This window comes from Coregonus clupeaformis, chromosome 29 (genome assembly GCF_020615455.1).
Source record: "Coregonus clupeaformis isolate EN_2021a chromosome 29, ASM2061545v1, whole genome shotgun sequence".
Taxonomy (NCBI): Eukaryota; Metazoa; Chordata; class Actinopteri; order Salmoniformes; family Salmonidae; genus Coregonus; species Coregonus clupeaformis.
In genome coordinates, this window is record NC_059220.1 from 27,554,628 (window position 1) to 27,572,136 (window position 17,509).

The 17,509-nt window shown below is 43.2% G+C and overlaps 1 protein-coding gene across 1 annotated transcript; it reads right to left on the reverse strand.

Moving 5' to 3' along the window:
• Positions 1–6,585: 6,585 nt before the first annotated feature.
• Positions 6,586–8,340, reverse strand: LOC121544972. The gene has a single exon (XM_041855263.2). It carries the CDS (start codon positions 7,890–7,892, stop codon positions 7,221–7,223), a length of 672 nt encoding a protein of 223 aa, XP_041711197.1. The 5' UTR covers positions 7,893–8,340; the 3' UTR covers positions 6,586–7,220.
• Between the last annotated feature and the right edge of the window lie 9,169 nt (positions 8,341–17,509).

The following is a 17,509-nucleotide window of genomic DNA, read 5'->3' on the forward strand; positions in this document are numbered from 1 at the left end:
TGTGTTGGTCCCTCTATTGTCTCCTCTCCTGTTGTGTGACTGGTGGAGGTGACCCCTCTACACCATGGCACGGACCAGTGACTGATCAACCCTACCTGTACTCTCACTGTGCTCTTGGAGAGATGTACTGTAGCTATAGTCAGTCACCGGTAGGGATGGCAAGGGAGGAGGCACCCCAACAAATATGCATTGCAAATGAGTCCAACAATAAAAATGACATTATTTGACTTAGTGAAAGGGCGGTCAGGAAAGCTCACTTAAATAGTGTGACACTGAATGTACAAAATGTTTGATGATGATATGATTTAATGTTCCGTTTACAAATCTAATTTATTTTGATCACTCCTTGTCACAGGCAAATAATGACTGAACTTCCATGGACCTGAGCTTTAATTTAGTCTGTTAATGTTTTTCCTCTTCTCCAGACACATATTTTACAACACAATCACAGCATGCTGCTGGACATTAAAGGCATACCTCACATAACAACCAGTACCCAAATATAGACTGCCATACTGTACAATATTGAGAGATGCTTGTTCAATCTGTGATGGATTACTGATCTACTGGTATATTGGTTTTAATTTGCTTTTAGTAATGTGGTGTAGAGAAATGAAATGTACTGTATCATGTTAGATGGCCAGAGAAGGCACTGATAAATGCTGATTCATGGCTTCTGCTTCTGACTGCTCCCTGTAATTTGTGTAATATGCAAATATCCATTTGAGAGCAAGCACTACTTTAGGAAAATTGTATAGGGATAGGAGGACCCAAGTTACATAAGGACAAGAGTGTTTGTGGTAGGCCTAATATTAATGTCTTACTTACATTAGATTAAATAGAACATTATATTAGATCAAATACAACATCATTCACACTTTTCAAGAGGAAACTTGATGTAGGACAACATTTCCAAGGCAGCAATAAAAGCATACAGTATGTACAACATACAGTATCCAGCATTTACACTGTAGAGTTTAAAGTCAAAGTACCTGTATGTGATTCATGTAATGTAGCCTACCAATGGATGGGACAGGATCAAATGAAAAACTGTGTTTTTATCACTCATATCTCTCACTCCCCATCTCAATATAGCAGGCAAATAAGTCAGTCAAGCCCCCAGTCACCTGAGAACGTGTGTAATGTGTCACCTGACCATGTGCTGGGCACAGAAGAACTAGAGAGCCTAGAGCAGTGGTATTCAAAGTCAGGTTCGCAAACCATAGTGGGGTCGCAGGGGAACTGCAGTGGGGTCGCCCCCAAAAAATTGCAATACCAGTACAGATTATTGTATGGGACAATATACAAACGTTTTTGATACAGATCATTTGACAAATAAAATTGTATTGAGTAAATGTATATATTGCTTTCTTTTCATTTTGGTTATTTGTTCATGTAAAAATCGAAAATTAACGATTTTAAGGTTGTGACATTAGATTTGGGGTGGGGTGGGGTCAGCAAGAAATTCCTGGAGAAAAAAATGGGGTCCCCGTTGAAAAAGTTTGAATACCACTGGCTATCCCATATGAACACGAGCACGCAAACAAGCACTCACTCACGAGCAGACTCTGAATGATTTTATGGGCTCCCAGAGAGAGGTATGAGATGAACCTACATTCTTACTCTTAGACAGTTATTTAGAAATGGCACTCTCTGAAGATATGTGAACCTGTTTGCTAATCTAAGAACATATTGAGTATGTATGAGTCAAATAATCAGATGATCCCATGAGCTGCCATGATTCGAAGACGCTAACATATTTGTTTAAACGGCTGACCTTTCAAGCTATTGAATCAATCCGTAAATCAAATATGTTTTATTAAAAGGTTTGTATTTGATTCACTTATGCTATATGAAATGTTTTTCAAGCAATGTCCTCTTCTCTGCCAATTTAGGACCAGTTGTTCTCATATGCACCTGTAGGCCTATCGCCAATGTGTTGACATCATAAGGGGCTGAAATCATGCACGCCACGGCAACAAGCGTTGGGACTGCTAAAGGTGACGTTTAATTTGAGCCTTCAGTAGTGGTCTCTAGATCATCACAAACCATTAATTCCTAGTCACCAGTTCCACTTTGATGTCAAGATGTAAACATAGGCTACTGGCTCTGGACAGTTTACACCATACTCATAAATATATTTATTTATTTACTCTAGTGGTGTTGGGGTGAGCTGTGCGTTTGGTGATGTTTCATTAGTTAATGCAACCCGCTGCATACAGTGCATTCGGAAAGTATTCAGACCCTTTGACTTTTTCCACATTTGTTACGTTACATCCGTATTCTAAAATTGATGAAAATGTTTTTTTTCTCTCTCTCATGAATCTACACACAATACCCCATAATGACAAAGCAAAAACAGTTTTTTTTTTTTTTGCCAATTTATAAAAAAAAACTGAAATATCACATTTACATAAGTATTTAGACCCTTTACTCAGTACTTTGTTGAAGCACCTTTGGCAGCAATTACAGCCTTGAGTCTTATTGGGTATGACTCTACAGGCTTGCCACACCTGTATTTGGGGAGTTTCTCCCATTCCTCTCTGCAGATCCTCCCAAACTCTGTCAGGTTGTCTCTTGGCTGTGTGTTTAGGGTCGTTGTCCTGTTTGAAGGTGAACGGTCGCCCCAGTCTGAGGTCCTGAGTGCTCTGGAGCAGGTTTTCATCAAGGATCTCTCTGTACTTTGTTCATCTTTGCCTCGATCCTGACTAGTCTTTGCCTCGATCCTGACTAGACATTTTTAAATTAAATTTAGTCTTCCAGTCCCTGCCACTGAAAACCATCCCCACAGCATGATGCTGCCACCACCATGCTTCAACGTAAAGATGGTGCCAGGTTTCCTCCAGACGTGACCAAAGAGTTCAGGCCAAAGTTCCATCTTGGTTTCATCAGACCAGAGAATCTTGTTTCTCATTGTCTGAGAGTCTTTATGTGCCTTTTGGCAAACTCCAAGCGGGCTGTCATGTGCCTGATTGATGGAGTGCTGCAGAGATGGTTGTCCTTCTGGAAAGTTCTCCCATCTCCACAGAAGAACTGTAGAGCTCTGTCAGAGTGACCATCGGGTTCTTGGTCACCTCCCTGACCAAGGCCCTTCTCCCTCGATTGCTCAGTTTGTCTGGGCGACCAGCTCTAGGAAGAGTCTTGGTGGTTCCAAACTTCTTCCATTTAAGAATGATGGAGGCCACTGTGTTCTTGGGGACCTTCAATGCTGCAAAAATAAATGTGGTACCCTTCCCCAGATCTGAGCCTCGACACAATCCTGTCTCAGAGCTCTACGGACAATTCCTTCGACCTCATGGCTTGGTTTTTGCTCTGACATGCATTGTCAACTGTGGGACCTTATATATATATTTTTTACATTTTTAGTCATTTAGCAGATGCTCTTATCCAGAGCGACTTACAGTTAGTGAGTGCATACATTATTATTTTTTCATACTGGCCCCCTGTGGGAATTGAACCCACAACCCTGACGTTGCAAACGTTCCAAAGCACCGTAACGTTTGGTAGCAGAGAGGCTCTGAGCGGGAAGCCAAGCCTGTCACCAAGGGCATTAACATGTTTCAGTCCTGACTACTGCATTCTCTCCCGGGGCTGGTATTGAAGCCTCACCAGGAATAAGCTGTCTCCTTCAGACATGCTCTGTCAAAGCCAACGCCTTATCAGAACCAGGCTCAGAGATGCTTGCAGCCCATCACAGTGCCTGGGTGAGGAAATTAAGCTCCTAATGCTACGCTCTGGATATGCAACCCTCTTTCTCTCAAGTGTGTGAGAGTGACTCTGAGGCGCCATTACATTTTACATATATGGCTGCGTTTGGACAGGTGGTCTTTGGCAGGCCTCTTCCCCTACTGAGCGTGTGCGTCATCCCTCTGCCCTTATATGGCCCAGGACGTACCAACCAACCACGCCTCAGCAGCTGGAGTTATCTGAGCGTGTTCTGCTGTTAGTGTCTCCACTGTTAGTGTCATAAAACAGCTCCAGCAGACAGCCTGTCAGACTACTATAAGGATTGTTACTGTGATGTGTTGTATGAAATAGATCTACCGCTCTCTCAATGTCATGGTTCTGCACCTGTGCTCCATGTTGTAATGGTGAAATCATGCACACCTTCATAGTAAAAGGGCCCTGAAGAACAGAGGGCTTCATTCAATTGAACTCACATTGAAGTATATACACAATAGCTATTTTCCTCAGGGTAAAATAAATCCCAGCATGGTTTGGGGCACTGTATAAACCTATTGCATTGCACCGTATGTTATCTTACGGTAGAGAGTGACTACTACACCGTGGGCCTATCTATAGTTTGATTAATAATGCACGGACCCATAATTCTTCCCTGATGTTAATTGAAGAACCTATTATGAGCTTGCTTTATATTGTTCTCCTGAGTTGCAAACCCTCATTAATTATTCACAACTCATGTGATAGTATCTTGTTCAGACAATGAGGTTCTAAAATGCCTTTGTTTTAAAGGTCTCTCCTGGGTGGCATTTTGGTGCATTTAAATAATGCTTGGTCTCACTGCAGTACATGCAGAGACTGATAAACAGAAGAAGTTCTGTGAAATCCAAAGGCAGGCTGAGCTAATGCTCTGATAACTAACACTGTCATCAGTATCAACAGTAATTCATCATCTATAGCTGGCATTAAGCTGAGTAGTCTAATAACAACTGCTAACTCTCAACACCCCAGGACCCAAGATGTTGCCTGCTCAGCATTGCATTGTCCCAGTAGTGGTAGCTGTGCTTGAGCTCAATATACTGTAACATATAATCGTGCTGCAGCTGTAAGATTGAGAAAAGCATTGTTTTTTAAACGGATCCCTTAAATAAGAGGACAACAGGACAGCTTTCATCTTCTGCTAGGTTCTCTGACTCAGGTGTGATTTTTTGAGAGGTGTGGTGTTGACTAGGACCAGGTTACATGGTCAGGAAAAACAGAGCAGTGATGACAGAGCAGTTACTATAAAATTTGTAATTTAATAGGATCTCTGTTGCAGCAACCCCCATCTCCTACAGAGTACTCCATCATGTAAACATTCTCCTGGGTGACTGGGTTTAGAGGTCAAAAGGTAACTAGCCCCTCCCCTTCCTTGTCACAGACATGTTGAGGGCCTATAAGGAAACTACTGTAGCGATATCCAGTGTGTGCTGTGCACAATTCTGTTCATAGTACCCTGATACTTGTCTGCCTGCTCTTTTACAATAGCTGTCGTCATGACAGGGTTGCAGTGCAGCACTACTCAACTGAGGCTTACATTTCACTGTGATGCTCGCCACCAGCAACGAAACCACTCCACCACTCAGTGAAAACGAAGCCTTTCAAAGAGCGTTAGCTGGAAATAGTACTGACCAGTATTGTGTAATGCGTTCCTTCTTCCTTTGTGCACTGTAACTACAGAGCGCTCAATCAATACACCTCCCTCACATGCCGTTCAGTGTGTTCAGTTCAAGTAGATACATACATACAGGCTTGTTGTTTTTCCCTTCTCCAGAGTTCACCAGAAGTGAGTCAGAAGCAGGAATGAGAGAGAGAGAGAGAGAGAGAGAGAGAGAGAGAGAGCGAGCGATCTGTCTATAAGCTGTAGCAGACTGATAAACAATGGGCCTTTAAAAATAAAATAAAATCCTCTGTTCACATACTGTGGCTTGCCTGCTGTAAAACTCACAGATTTAATGAAGTGCTAGGTTCACATGAAGACATTGACAGTAAACTGACTGTCCTTTGAGCTGTCAGACTAATAATTGGCCGGATTATCACTGGTTCTTTGTTCAATTGGGTAGCTGTTAAAGAGTTAACTATGTCAACAACAAGCCCTTTGACTGAATAGAGATATAATATACCTTATAATCTAATATGTATCATATTTTACCAGAGGATAATTAGACTAGGCGAACAGCTTCTATCAAATTATATTTATCAGAGATAATTTTTCATGTACGATTTCAGATCTCTCAAAATAAAATAATGTTTAATATTAAAGGGGTTATTATTAAGTTGCTTTGCATGTGCTTTGCATGTAAAAACAAAATCTAAACGAAGAAACATTTTATAAGGACGTTTATTTGCCTCGTGATTTAGACCTAAGTAACATAGTCTTAATAAAAAGTATCTAATTAGACTAAAGGTTTGATCAAGGCCAAAAGATGTACACTATCTGCCCTATATACATGACCAAATACACAATACATTTACATGGTTATATGCACATATACCTGAGCTTAACTCAATAATACAGGTTCCTATATACCAGGAATCCTGATGTATCCGTGAAAGGAAATATAGAGGACACAATGCTTTGTAAATGCGTTCCTGTTATTCAATAGCTCGGCCCAACAATGGCAATAATAAATGGCTATGCTCTAGAATAACATTGGAGGCCTATAGTTTATGTGTAATTTACATATCCTGCAAACCACAGGCATATCTCCTGTACCAGTTAAAGCTAGAATCCTTAATTGCTAAATTTTTTGATTTATTAATGATATATACCCATTGATAATCGAAGAATATAACTTATAAATGCCTCAGGAGCTAAGTTCAACTGTCTTACCCATCAGAACCCAAAATATAAGCTTGATTTACCCCAATGTTTGTAAACAATGTAAATATAAACAAACACTGTATAGCATCAAAACATGGTTAAAACTATAATTTTTATATAATGAATGTCCAGTCCTTCCATCCATAGCTCTGTCTATGACAGGCCCATCCCTTAGCGTTTTACCAAAACAGAGGCGAGATACCCGCTTTGTTATTGTTTCAATTAAGGAGTCTAGCTTTAAATACAGGTGTATGTCATGTCCTTGTCCATAATATGGATATAAATAAATGACCTTGGTGGAGATGTCCAAAGGAACGATGACGTAGGCCTACATCAATTAAGGCATAGCCTAAAGTAGCCTAACAGAAAACGCATAGTGTTTTAGGGAAAAACAATATTCCTTTGAAGCAGTTTGTCTATAATTGTCAGTCATACTCATTCAGATTATTGGTATATAACATATCAATAAAATACGTGCATGAAGCCTGTGCAATTCTCGCAGCATCCTCTGTCCTTCGATATCTGTTCCACGAAGACCCCTGTCTGTACGCTATTGTATCCGACAGCGGCATAAGGCTGTCAAACACTGGTTAGATCCCCGTTTAAAGGCCTGGTCAGTCTCCTTTGCGCAAACCTGTTGGCTCGTGGCGGAGGTGCGCAGTGGAACCTTTGTGGTTTAAGGAGCAGGAGCAGCTTCCGCAGCTGCTTGATCTGCACTGCCAGTAGCTGGTCGGTCCGCATCCTCCTCCCCTCTCTCATCATGCATGGTGTTATGGGCTCCAGTGCGCAACGGGCTCCGATTGTCCCCAGCAGGCTGAGACGGCTGACTGTCTCTCCCCATAGTGTTTGGTCTTTCCGCAGTTTGTGCAGCTGTGTGGCTTTGGGCAGACTCGTAGAGCCCTTTCGGTTGCGAGTGAGCACTTTCTGATACAACACCGTCGGAGATGACGGCCGCGCTCTTGCTTCTGCCCTCCCAATGAAATGCCTTGGTCTGAGGTTTTGCGCTAAACCTGGTGTCATTGACAGATAAAAGCTCTGTCTGTGTAGAGTTCGTGTCTGAGACGTTGATGCTTGTGGAGCTGTTTGTTGAAATGTTGGCAGAGGCTGTGACCTCCTCGGGCACCACCGGCTTTCCCGCTGGAGAGGATGCGCTCGTTGGCTTCCATATCAAACTGTAGTAAATGGCTAGAATGATGGCTGCTAAGGACACAGACAATACATATGCGAAGACAGTGGCTAGTCTCACCCACTTTTTGTTCGTCTTCGCAGCCATCTTAGCCTTTTTGTCCCCCGTATAAGTGGCAGGTTTGCCCCTCTCCGTGTTGGGCATAAAGTCCCGCTCTCTCATATTGCCCCGATTTCTCCCTCGATGCTCCACCACCCCGTCCGTCTTGAAGGTTTCTTGTTATCCACAATACACGAGAACACAGGAACCTATCAGGTCGAGAGAAGACGTAGAGCCACAGGCTTACTGTGGACCGTCCGCGCTCTTGGACTGTCTATTTTACTGCTAAATATATTTTGGGTTCATTCATTTAATCCTAGAAGGCACTGCGGTTTGACTCAGAAACCCAGTGCAGCATTGTGTTTCATCATGGACATCATGGATGAGGCAGGCAGCTCAGGGTCTCTTGTGATTTTCAGCATCCGCCAGCAGAATCCCAGACGACCAATGTTTATTCCAACAACATTTCCTAAGGAATCAGCAATACAGCGAATCAGCAGTAAAGGATTCGATGTCATCTATTAAAACGATTAAGGGAGACCATACGGTTGGCCTACACAACTGTCTGTACTATTGCCTACAACAAACGAAGTGAATGGTTCAGCTAAAAATACATAAGGGGGGCGGGTGAAGGTTCTTAAAGAGCCAGCAGCTACAGTGCCTTCGGATACTATTAAGGACCCTTCCACATTTTGTTATGTTACAGCCTTATTCTAAAATATATGAAATACATAAAAATGGTCAGCAATCTACACACAATACCCCATAGTGACAAAGTGAAAATAGGTTTTTAGAAATGTTTGCTAATTTATAAAACAGAAAACCTTATTTACATAAGTATTCAGACCCTTTGCTATGAGACTCGAAATTGAGCTCAGGTGCATCCTGTTTCCATTGATCATCCTTGAGATGTTTCTACAACTTGATTGGAGTCCACCTGTGGTAAATTCAATTGATTGGACATGATTTGGAAAGGCACACACCTGTCTCCCGAGTGGCGCAGTGGTCTAAGGCACTGCATCGCAGTGCTAGCTGTGCCACTAGAGATCCTGGTTCGAATCCAGGCTCCGGCGAAGAACGGGAGACCCATGGGGCGGCGCACAATTGGCCCAGCGTCGTCCAGGGTAGGGGAGGGAATGGCCGGCAGGGATGTAGCTCAGTTGGTAGAGCATGGCGTTTGCAACGGTGCCTTAGACCACTGCGCCACTCGGGAGACAGGTGTGTGCCTTTCCAAATCATGTCCAATCAATTGAATTTACTACAGGTGGACTCCAATCAAGTTGTAGACAGAGCCAGGCCGGCTACGACAGAGCCTGGATTCGAACCAGGATCTCTAGTGGCACAGCTAACACTGCGATGCAGTGCCTTAGACCACTGCGCCACTCGGGAGCCAGCTGTCACCTCCTTTATGACAGAATACCTTCTGCGTTTCAAATCTTATCCCACTGTGTGTGAAGACTGGTGACATAATTCCATACTCCTCTTCAATTTCCAGAGCTACCTGTACTCCCACTTTTAAAGCATTGAGTTGCATCACACCCCTCAAAATCTATTAGTCGCCACTGGGAGGACTGAGGAGAGAAATCATACTAAATGTGTTCAAACTGCAGATTATTAGTTACATCTGGTGGTTCAGTGAGTTTTAAAAAATGTCATTAATGTAATGAAAGCCTAGAGACTGTGCACCCATGGCCATGAAATGAGATTTCAGATATTTTTTTTAAGTGACAGAGGATAGCCTATTACCTGGAAGAAAACAACAGGCAATGAAACATGAAGTAAGGGCTGATCCAGACTCAACTGAAAAACAATGAGTAACAAAGCACTATGCCGAGGTCACAGCACCTTAATGATAGAAGGTGGCCCTAGAGAACGCCTGTGGAAAAGGTAATTAAAAGAGTAACACCTTGGAGGATTCTCACCAGAGGAGATGGAGGGAACTGTCTCCAACACAACAGGCCCATGGAGAGCTCATTTGAAATTAATCAGAAATGACTCCCACATGGAGGCAGCTTAACACAGACAACTCCACACTGTCACAGTCTCTCATTCTGAAACGCCATTTGTTTTTTACTTGAAATTCGTTCAAATTTGATCAAATCAAGGGTAATCATGTGCAGCTATCGTGTCATATTACATTATTCAATCTCTTATGGGACACACAGAATCATATATTTCTAAAGTTGGCTTGCTATTAGTGGTGGTTAAGTACTTTACATAAGCTATTAGATACATGTATGGGAAAGTTGGCTGCTAATATGTATGTGAATCATCAGAAACCTCGCTTGGGAAATGTACTGTTGCTGCTTATCAGTGCCAAAAATGAGTATGGGAAGTGAATTAGATTTGTATATGAAACATGTGACATATTGTAGTGTACACTGAGTATAACAAATATTAGGAACACCTTCCTAATATTGAGTTTGCCCTCAGAAAGCGTTCCACATGGATGCTGGCCCATGTTGACTCCAATGATTCCCACAGTTGTGTCAAGTTGGCTGGATGTCCTTTGGGTGGTGGACCATTCTTGAGACACACAGAAAACTGTTGTGTGAAAAACCCAGCAGCATTGCAGTTCTTGACACAAACCAGTGCGCCTGGCACCTACTACCATACCCCGTTCAAAGGCACTTAAATGTTTTCTTGCCCATTCACCCTCTGAATGGCACATCTCAATTGCCTCAAGGCTTAAAAATCCTTCTTTAACCTGTCTTCTCCCCTTCAGCTATACTCATTGAAGTCGATTTAACAAGTGACATCATTAAGGGATCATAGCTTTCACCTGGATTCACCTGGTCAGTCTATGTCATGGAAAGAGCAGGTTTTCTTAATGTTTTGTATACTCAGTGTGTATATTACATAGGAAAAATACATTTCACAATCACTCCGTTTTCATGCTGTTTCTATTTTTTATTTTACCTTAATTTAACTAGGCAAGTCAGTTAAGAACAAATTCTTATTTACAATGACGGCCTACACCGCCCAAACCCGGACGACGCTGGGCCAAATTGTGCGCCGCCCTATGGGACTCCCAATCACGGCCGGTTGTGATACAGCCTGGAATCGAACCAGGGGGTCTGTAGTGACGCCTCAAGCACTGAAATGCAGTGCCTTAGACCACTGCGCCTATAGGGCATGGTTAGGGGACAAGAGATCATATTTTTGTGCAGTTGTGCACCTCCGTGTAAAGCATGACAGAAAGAGAAAGACAGAATCTGAAACAGGGTACTTTATTAATGTGCTGTATGCTAACTTTCAACTGTTTTACAATCATGTAATTTGCACTCAAGTTAATACAAACAAAGAAGGAATTTGACAGTAAAAAAGCGAAAATCATTCAAACGTACTGTGTGAGTCCATGGAGCACAGGGCATACATTGATCCACATTAATGTTGAAAGGAGCAGTAATATGTCAGACAATCACTTCTAAAATGTTCAAGTGTCATTCGGCAAGGCTTGTTGATAACATAAATGTCAAGCAATAAATACATTTACCAAACAAACTGTAACCATTATCTAAAATCGAACAGGCACTGAATAAGAGAAGTACGTTTTGCACTACAGTCACATGGTTGACCTCCCTATGTTCACCTCTCTCCCGTTCTTCCTCTCCCAGGATCAATTTGTTCCATTCTGTTTTCTCCCAACAAATAACTTCAATTCTGTTAGCTCTCAATTTCACTCTTTATTTTTCACCTCCACAGCTCCTTTTAATAACAATTGAAAAGAACCTCAACTTGCTACTGTAAATTGTCACTTGGTTATGGCAATGTGCTTTTAATGCCATGTTCTCCAACATGTGCTGTACACTGAATTGCATAAAGAAGTACTCTAAAAAGAAGAATGAAAGCTCTTCATTAATACACTTACTATTTATTACATGGTAAGGCGCTCAGTCATATTTTGTTGTCAGTCTATCAAAGTATGATAAAACAACAAAGGGAAATGAATAATTACCTTTTCCCTACATTAAATAAAACAATTCATCCGCTAATGCATGTCAACAAGTAAGAGCTTACGCTCCAGCAAATAGTACTTGACAATCAGTAGCTATATTTTAACTTTTTTGCCAATACGATTTCTATTTGAAAATAGCAAAAAACGTATACTGAACTTTATATTACATAGTAATCCCACACTTAAATAATGCACTTGAATTGACTTTTACTTCATGTAACTGGTTTCACCAAACCAAGCCGTAAACTACTGTATGAGTGAATGAGCTATCATATCAATAGTTAAGTGCAATGGTCGGAGCTTTCTACTTAATTGATAATAAGAAAAGTTACATACAGTGCCGTGAAAAAGTATTTGCCCCCTTTCTAATTTTCTCTACTTCTGCATATTTGTTATACTGAATGTTATCAGATCTTCAACCAAAACCTAATCTTAGATAAAGGCAACCTGAGTGAACAAATAACACAACAATGACATACTTATTTCATTTATTTAATAAACAAAGTTATGCAACACCCAATGACCCTGTGTGAAAAAGTAATTCCCCCTTACACTCAACAACTGGTTGTGCCACCTTTAGCTGCAATGACTACAACCAAATGCTTCCAGTAGTTGTTGATCAGTCTCTCACGTCGCTGTGAAAGAATCTTGGCCCACTCTTCCATGCAGAACTGCTGTAACTCAGTGTGCAAAAAGTTATACTTTTGAATCATCTGTCCATAGAACATTCTTCCAAGAGTCTTGATGATCATCCAGGTGCTTTCAGGTGCTTTTTGGCAAACTTGAGTCAACTTTTTGGATGACATTGCTCCCATTATGCCTGGCGAAAACCAAACACTGCATTCCATAGTAAGAACCTCATACCAACGGTCAAGCATGGTGGTGGTAGTGTGGTGGTAGCATGGTGGTGGTAGGGTGGTTAGCTAGCTGAATAAACTAGGTTAGTCTATTCCTAGAAAACATTGAACCGCTGTAGTTTACAACAATTATAGTTTCTGAGGTGGAAGTTGGGAGAGTTATATTTGGGAGTTGTGGTGAGGGAGGCCCCGCTCTCTCCTTTCCCAGATGTTTAGTTCATTTTATTCCGATCTCCTCTGCATTATTGTAGCCATCTGCTGCAACCTGTCAACTATGCCTTTGCCTATCCCTGTTCTCTCCTCTCCACACAGGCTACACAAACGCCTCACACCGCGTGGCTGCTGCCTCTCTAACCTGGTGGTCCCTGCACGCACGACCCACGTGGAGTTCCAGGTCTCAGGCAGCCTCTGGAACTGCCATTCTGCTGCCAACAAGGCAGACTTCATCCCAGCCTATGCTACCCTCCAGTCCCTCGACTTCTTGGCGCTGACGGAAACATGGATTACCACTGAAAACACTGCTACTCCTGCTGCTCTCTCCTCGTCTGACCATGTGTTCTCGCATACCCCGAGAGCATCTGGTCAGCGGGGTGGTGGCACAGGAATCCTCATCTCTCCCAAGTGGACATTCTCAATTTTTCCCCTGACCCATCTGTCTATCTCCTCATTTGAATTCCATGCTGTCACAGTCACTAGCCCATTTAAGCTTAATATCCTTGTCATCTATCGCCCTCCAGGTTCCCTTGGAGAGTTCATCAATGAGATTGACGCCTTGATGAGTTCCTTTCCTGAGGATGGCTCACCCCTCACAGTTCTGGGGGATTTCAACCTCCCTACGTCTACATTTGACTCATTTCTCTCTGCCTCCTTTCCACTCCTCTCCTCTTTTGACCTCACCCTCTCACCGTCCCCCCCTACTCACAAGGCAGGCAATACGCTTGACCTCATCTTTACTAGATGCTGTTCTTCTACTAATCTCACTGCAACTCCCCTCCAAGTCTCCGACCACTACTTTGTATCCTTTTCTCTCTCGCTCTCCTCCAACACTACTCACTCTGCCCCTACACAGATGGTAATGCGCCGTCGCGACCTTCGCTCTCTCTCTCCCGCTACTCTCTCCTCTTCCATCCTATCATCTCTTCCCTCTGCTCAATCCTTCTCCCTCCAATCTCCTGATTCTGCCTCCTCAACCCTCCTCTCCCCCCTTTCTGCATCCTTTGACTCTCTATGTCCCCTATCCTCCCGGCCGGCTCGGTCCTCCCCTCCAGCTCCGTGGCTTGATGACTCATTGCGAGCTCACAGAACAGAGCTCCGGGCAGCGGAGCGGAAATGGAAGAAAACTAGACTCCCTGCAGACCTGGCATCTTTTCACTCCCTCCTCTCTACATTTTCTTCATCTGTTTCTGCTGCTAAGGCCACTTTCTACCACTCTAAATTCCAAGCATCCGCCTCTAACCCTAGGAAGCTCTTTGCCACATTCTCCTCCCTGCTGAATCCCCCCCTCCCTCTCTGTGGATGACTTCGTCAACCATTTTGAAAAGAAGGTTGACGACATCCGATCCTCGTTTGTTAAGTCAAATGACACTGCTGGTCCTGCTCACACTGCCCTACCCTATGCTTTGACTTCTTTCTCCCCCTCTCTCTCCAGATAAAATCTTGCGACTTGTGACGGCAGGCCGCCCAATAACCTGCCCGCTTGACCCCATCCCCTCCTCTCTTCTCCAGACCATCTCCGGTGACCTTCTCCCTTACCTCACCTCGCTGATCAACTCATCCTTGACCGCTGGCTATGTCCCTTCCGTCTTCAAGAGAGCGAGAGTTGCACCCCTTCTCAAAAAACCAACACTCGATCCCTCTGATGTCAACAACTACAGACCAGTATCCCTTCTTTCTTTTCTCTTCAAAACTATTGAGCGTGCCGTCTTTAGCCAACTCTCTTGCTATCTCTCTCAGAATGACCTTCTTGATCCAAACCAGTCAGGTTTCAAGACTGGTCATTCAACTGAGACTGCTCTTCTCTGTGTCACAGAGGCTCTCCGCACTGCTAAAGCTAACTCTCTCTCCTCTGCTCTTGTCCTTCTAGACCTGTCTGCTGCCTTTGATACTGTGAACCATCAGATCCTCCTCTCCACCCTCTCCGAGCTGGGCATCTCCGGCGCGGCTCACTCTTGGATTGCGTCCCTACCTGACCGGTCGCTCCTACCAAGTGGCGTGGCGAAGCTGTCTCCGCACCACGTGCTCTCACCACTGGTGTCCCCCAGGGCTCAGTTCTAGGCCCTCTCCTATTCTCGCTATACACCAAGTCACTTGGCTCTGTCATATCCTCACATGGCCTCTCCTATCATTGCTACGCTGACGACACACAACTAATCTTCTCCTTTCCCCCTTCTGATAACCAGGTGGCGAATCGCATCTCTGCATGTCTGGCAGACATATCAGTGTGGATGACGGATCACCACCTCAAGCTGAATCTCGGCAAGACGGAGCTGCTTTTCCTCCCGGGGAAGGACTGCCCGTTCCATGATCTCGCCATCACGGTTGACAACTCCGTTGTGTCCTCCTCCCAGAGTGCGAAGAGCCTTGGCGTGACCCTGGACAACACCCTGTCGTTCTCCGCTAACATCAAGGCGGTGACCCGATCCTGTAGGTTCATGCTCTACAACATTCGGAGAGTACGACCCTGCTTTACACAGGAAGCGGCACAGGTCCTAATCCAGGCACTTGTCATCTCCCGTCTGGATTACTGCAACTCGCTGTTGGCTGGGCTCCCTGCCTGTGCCATTAAACCCCTACAACTCATCCAGAATGCCGCAGCCCGTCTGGTGTTCAACCTTCCCAAGTTCTCTCACGTCACCCCGCTCCTCCGCACACTCCAATGGCTTCCAGTTGAAGCTCGCATCTGCTACAAGACCATGGTGCTTGCCTACGGAGCTGTGAGGGGAACGGCACCTCCGTACCTTCAGGCTCTGATCAGTCCCTACACCCAAACGAGGGCACTGCGTTCATCCACCTCTGGCCTGCTGGCTCCCCTACCTCTGCGGAAGCATAGTTCCCGCTCAGCCCAGTCAAAACTGTTCGCTGCTCTGGCGCCCCAATGGTGGAACAAGCTCCCTCACGACGCCAGGACAGTGGAGTCACTCACCACCTTCCGGAGACATTTGAAACCCCTCCTCTTTAAGGAATACCTGGGATAGGATAAAGTAATCCTTCTACCCCCCCCCCAAAAAAAAAAAAAAACATTGTAAAGTGGTTATCCCACTGGCTATAAGGTGAATGCACCTATTTGTAAGTCGCTTAATAGAAGGAACCATGAATTCTGCTCTGTATCAGAGAATTCTACAGGAGAATGTCAGTCCATCCGTCTGTGAGCTGAAGCGCAGCTGGGTCATGTAGCAAGACAATGATCCAAAACACACAATCCAGTCTACATGAAAATGGCTAAAAAGCAACACATTTTCAGTTTCAGAATAGCCTAGTCAAAGTCCAGACCTAATCCCAATTGGTTGTTGTGGCAGGACTTGAAACGAGCAGTTCATGCTTGAAAACCCACAAATATCGCTGAGTTAAAGCAGTTCTGCATGAAAGAGTGGGCCAAAATTCCTCCACAGCGATGTGAGAGACTGATCAACAACTACTGGAAGCATTTGGTTGCAGTCATTGCAGCTAAAGGTGGCACCACCAGTTGTTGAGTATAAGGGTGCAATTACTTTTTCACACAGGGGAATTGGGTGTTGCATAACTTTGTTAATTAAATAAATAAACTAAGTATACATTTTTTTTGTTATTTGTAAACTCAGGTTCCCTTAATCTAATATTAGGTTTTGGTTGAAGATCTGATAACATTCAGAAACAAACATTTGCAAAAATAGAGAAAATCAGAAAGGGGACGAATACTTTTTCACGACACTGTAAATACAGCCAGTGTATAACTATAAGCATATAATGCTAATTATATTTCATCATTCAAATTAGGCCTTCTGCTAAGGCAAAGATTGACACAACAACACCAGGCAATTTGATTGACAATCAATTGCGGCGGGTGAAGTTTAAACGCAGGGCCTGTTCAGGTCATGTAGGTTAGCCATCCATAGGAACTGAACTAATACAAGCATTAGGACTGGTACCTTGAAATAATACTTCAAATGTAAACAAAGACAGCCATTCAATATAAGTTTGCCATTCAAATAACACGCTTACGTAATGTATGACGTCAATACTCATACCTCACAAAGAATAAAGTGCTTGTAAGTATTTTCAAGCAGACAAAATTCTCAAAATGACTTCATTTGAACATGTATTGTTTCCTTTTCCACCTTGAGCAACTAGCATCGTTTCAAATGAAAAAACATTGTGGATGCTAGTCTTAGCTTTACCAACTAGGCACAGCACATCTTCAAAGAGCTATTGGAAGCAATTAAAGTGGAACTGACAGCGTTTTAGCAACATGAAATATTAATTAATATATATATATATATATATATATATATATATATATATACATATATATATACCACACACACACACACACACACACACATACACCCCTAGGAACAATATGACACTTTTTAAAAACATTTTCATACTTTCATAGAATGTTTGGGAATGATGTACAGTAAGGCATTTGTGAAAATTCTATAGCAAAAATTATATGTCCTGTCCAGGACCGGACTCTACACAGATCAGAGCTACAGTAGATATGCAAATAAGTCCTATGGCCCTGCCATAATTCACTTTGAACAGCGCGACTTTAGACCATTAGAAAGCATTTGCCAAAAGCCACAAAATACACCTGAATGGATTCCTCTTACATTTGGGAACTTTACAGTCCTATTTATCAAACAACCATTAAACATGTAGATTATCTCTCCCTCCCTAAAATCGACAACTAATGTTAGCCAGAGCGAGATGAGCTCAAATCTAACGAG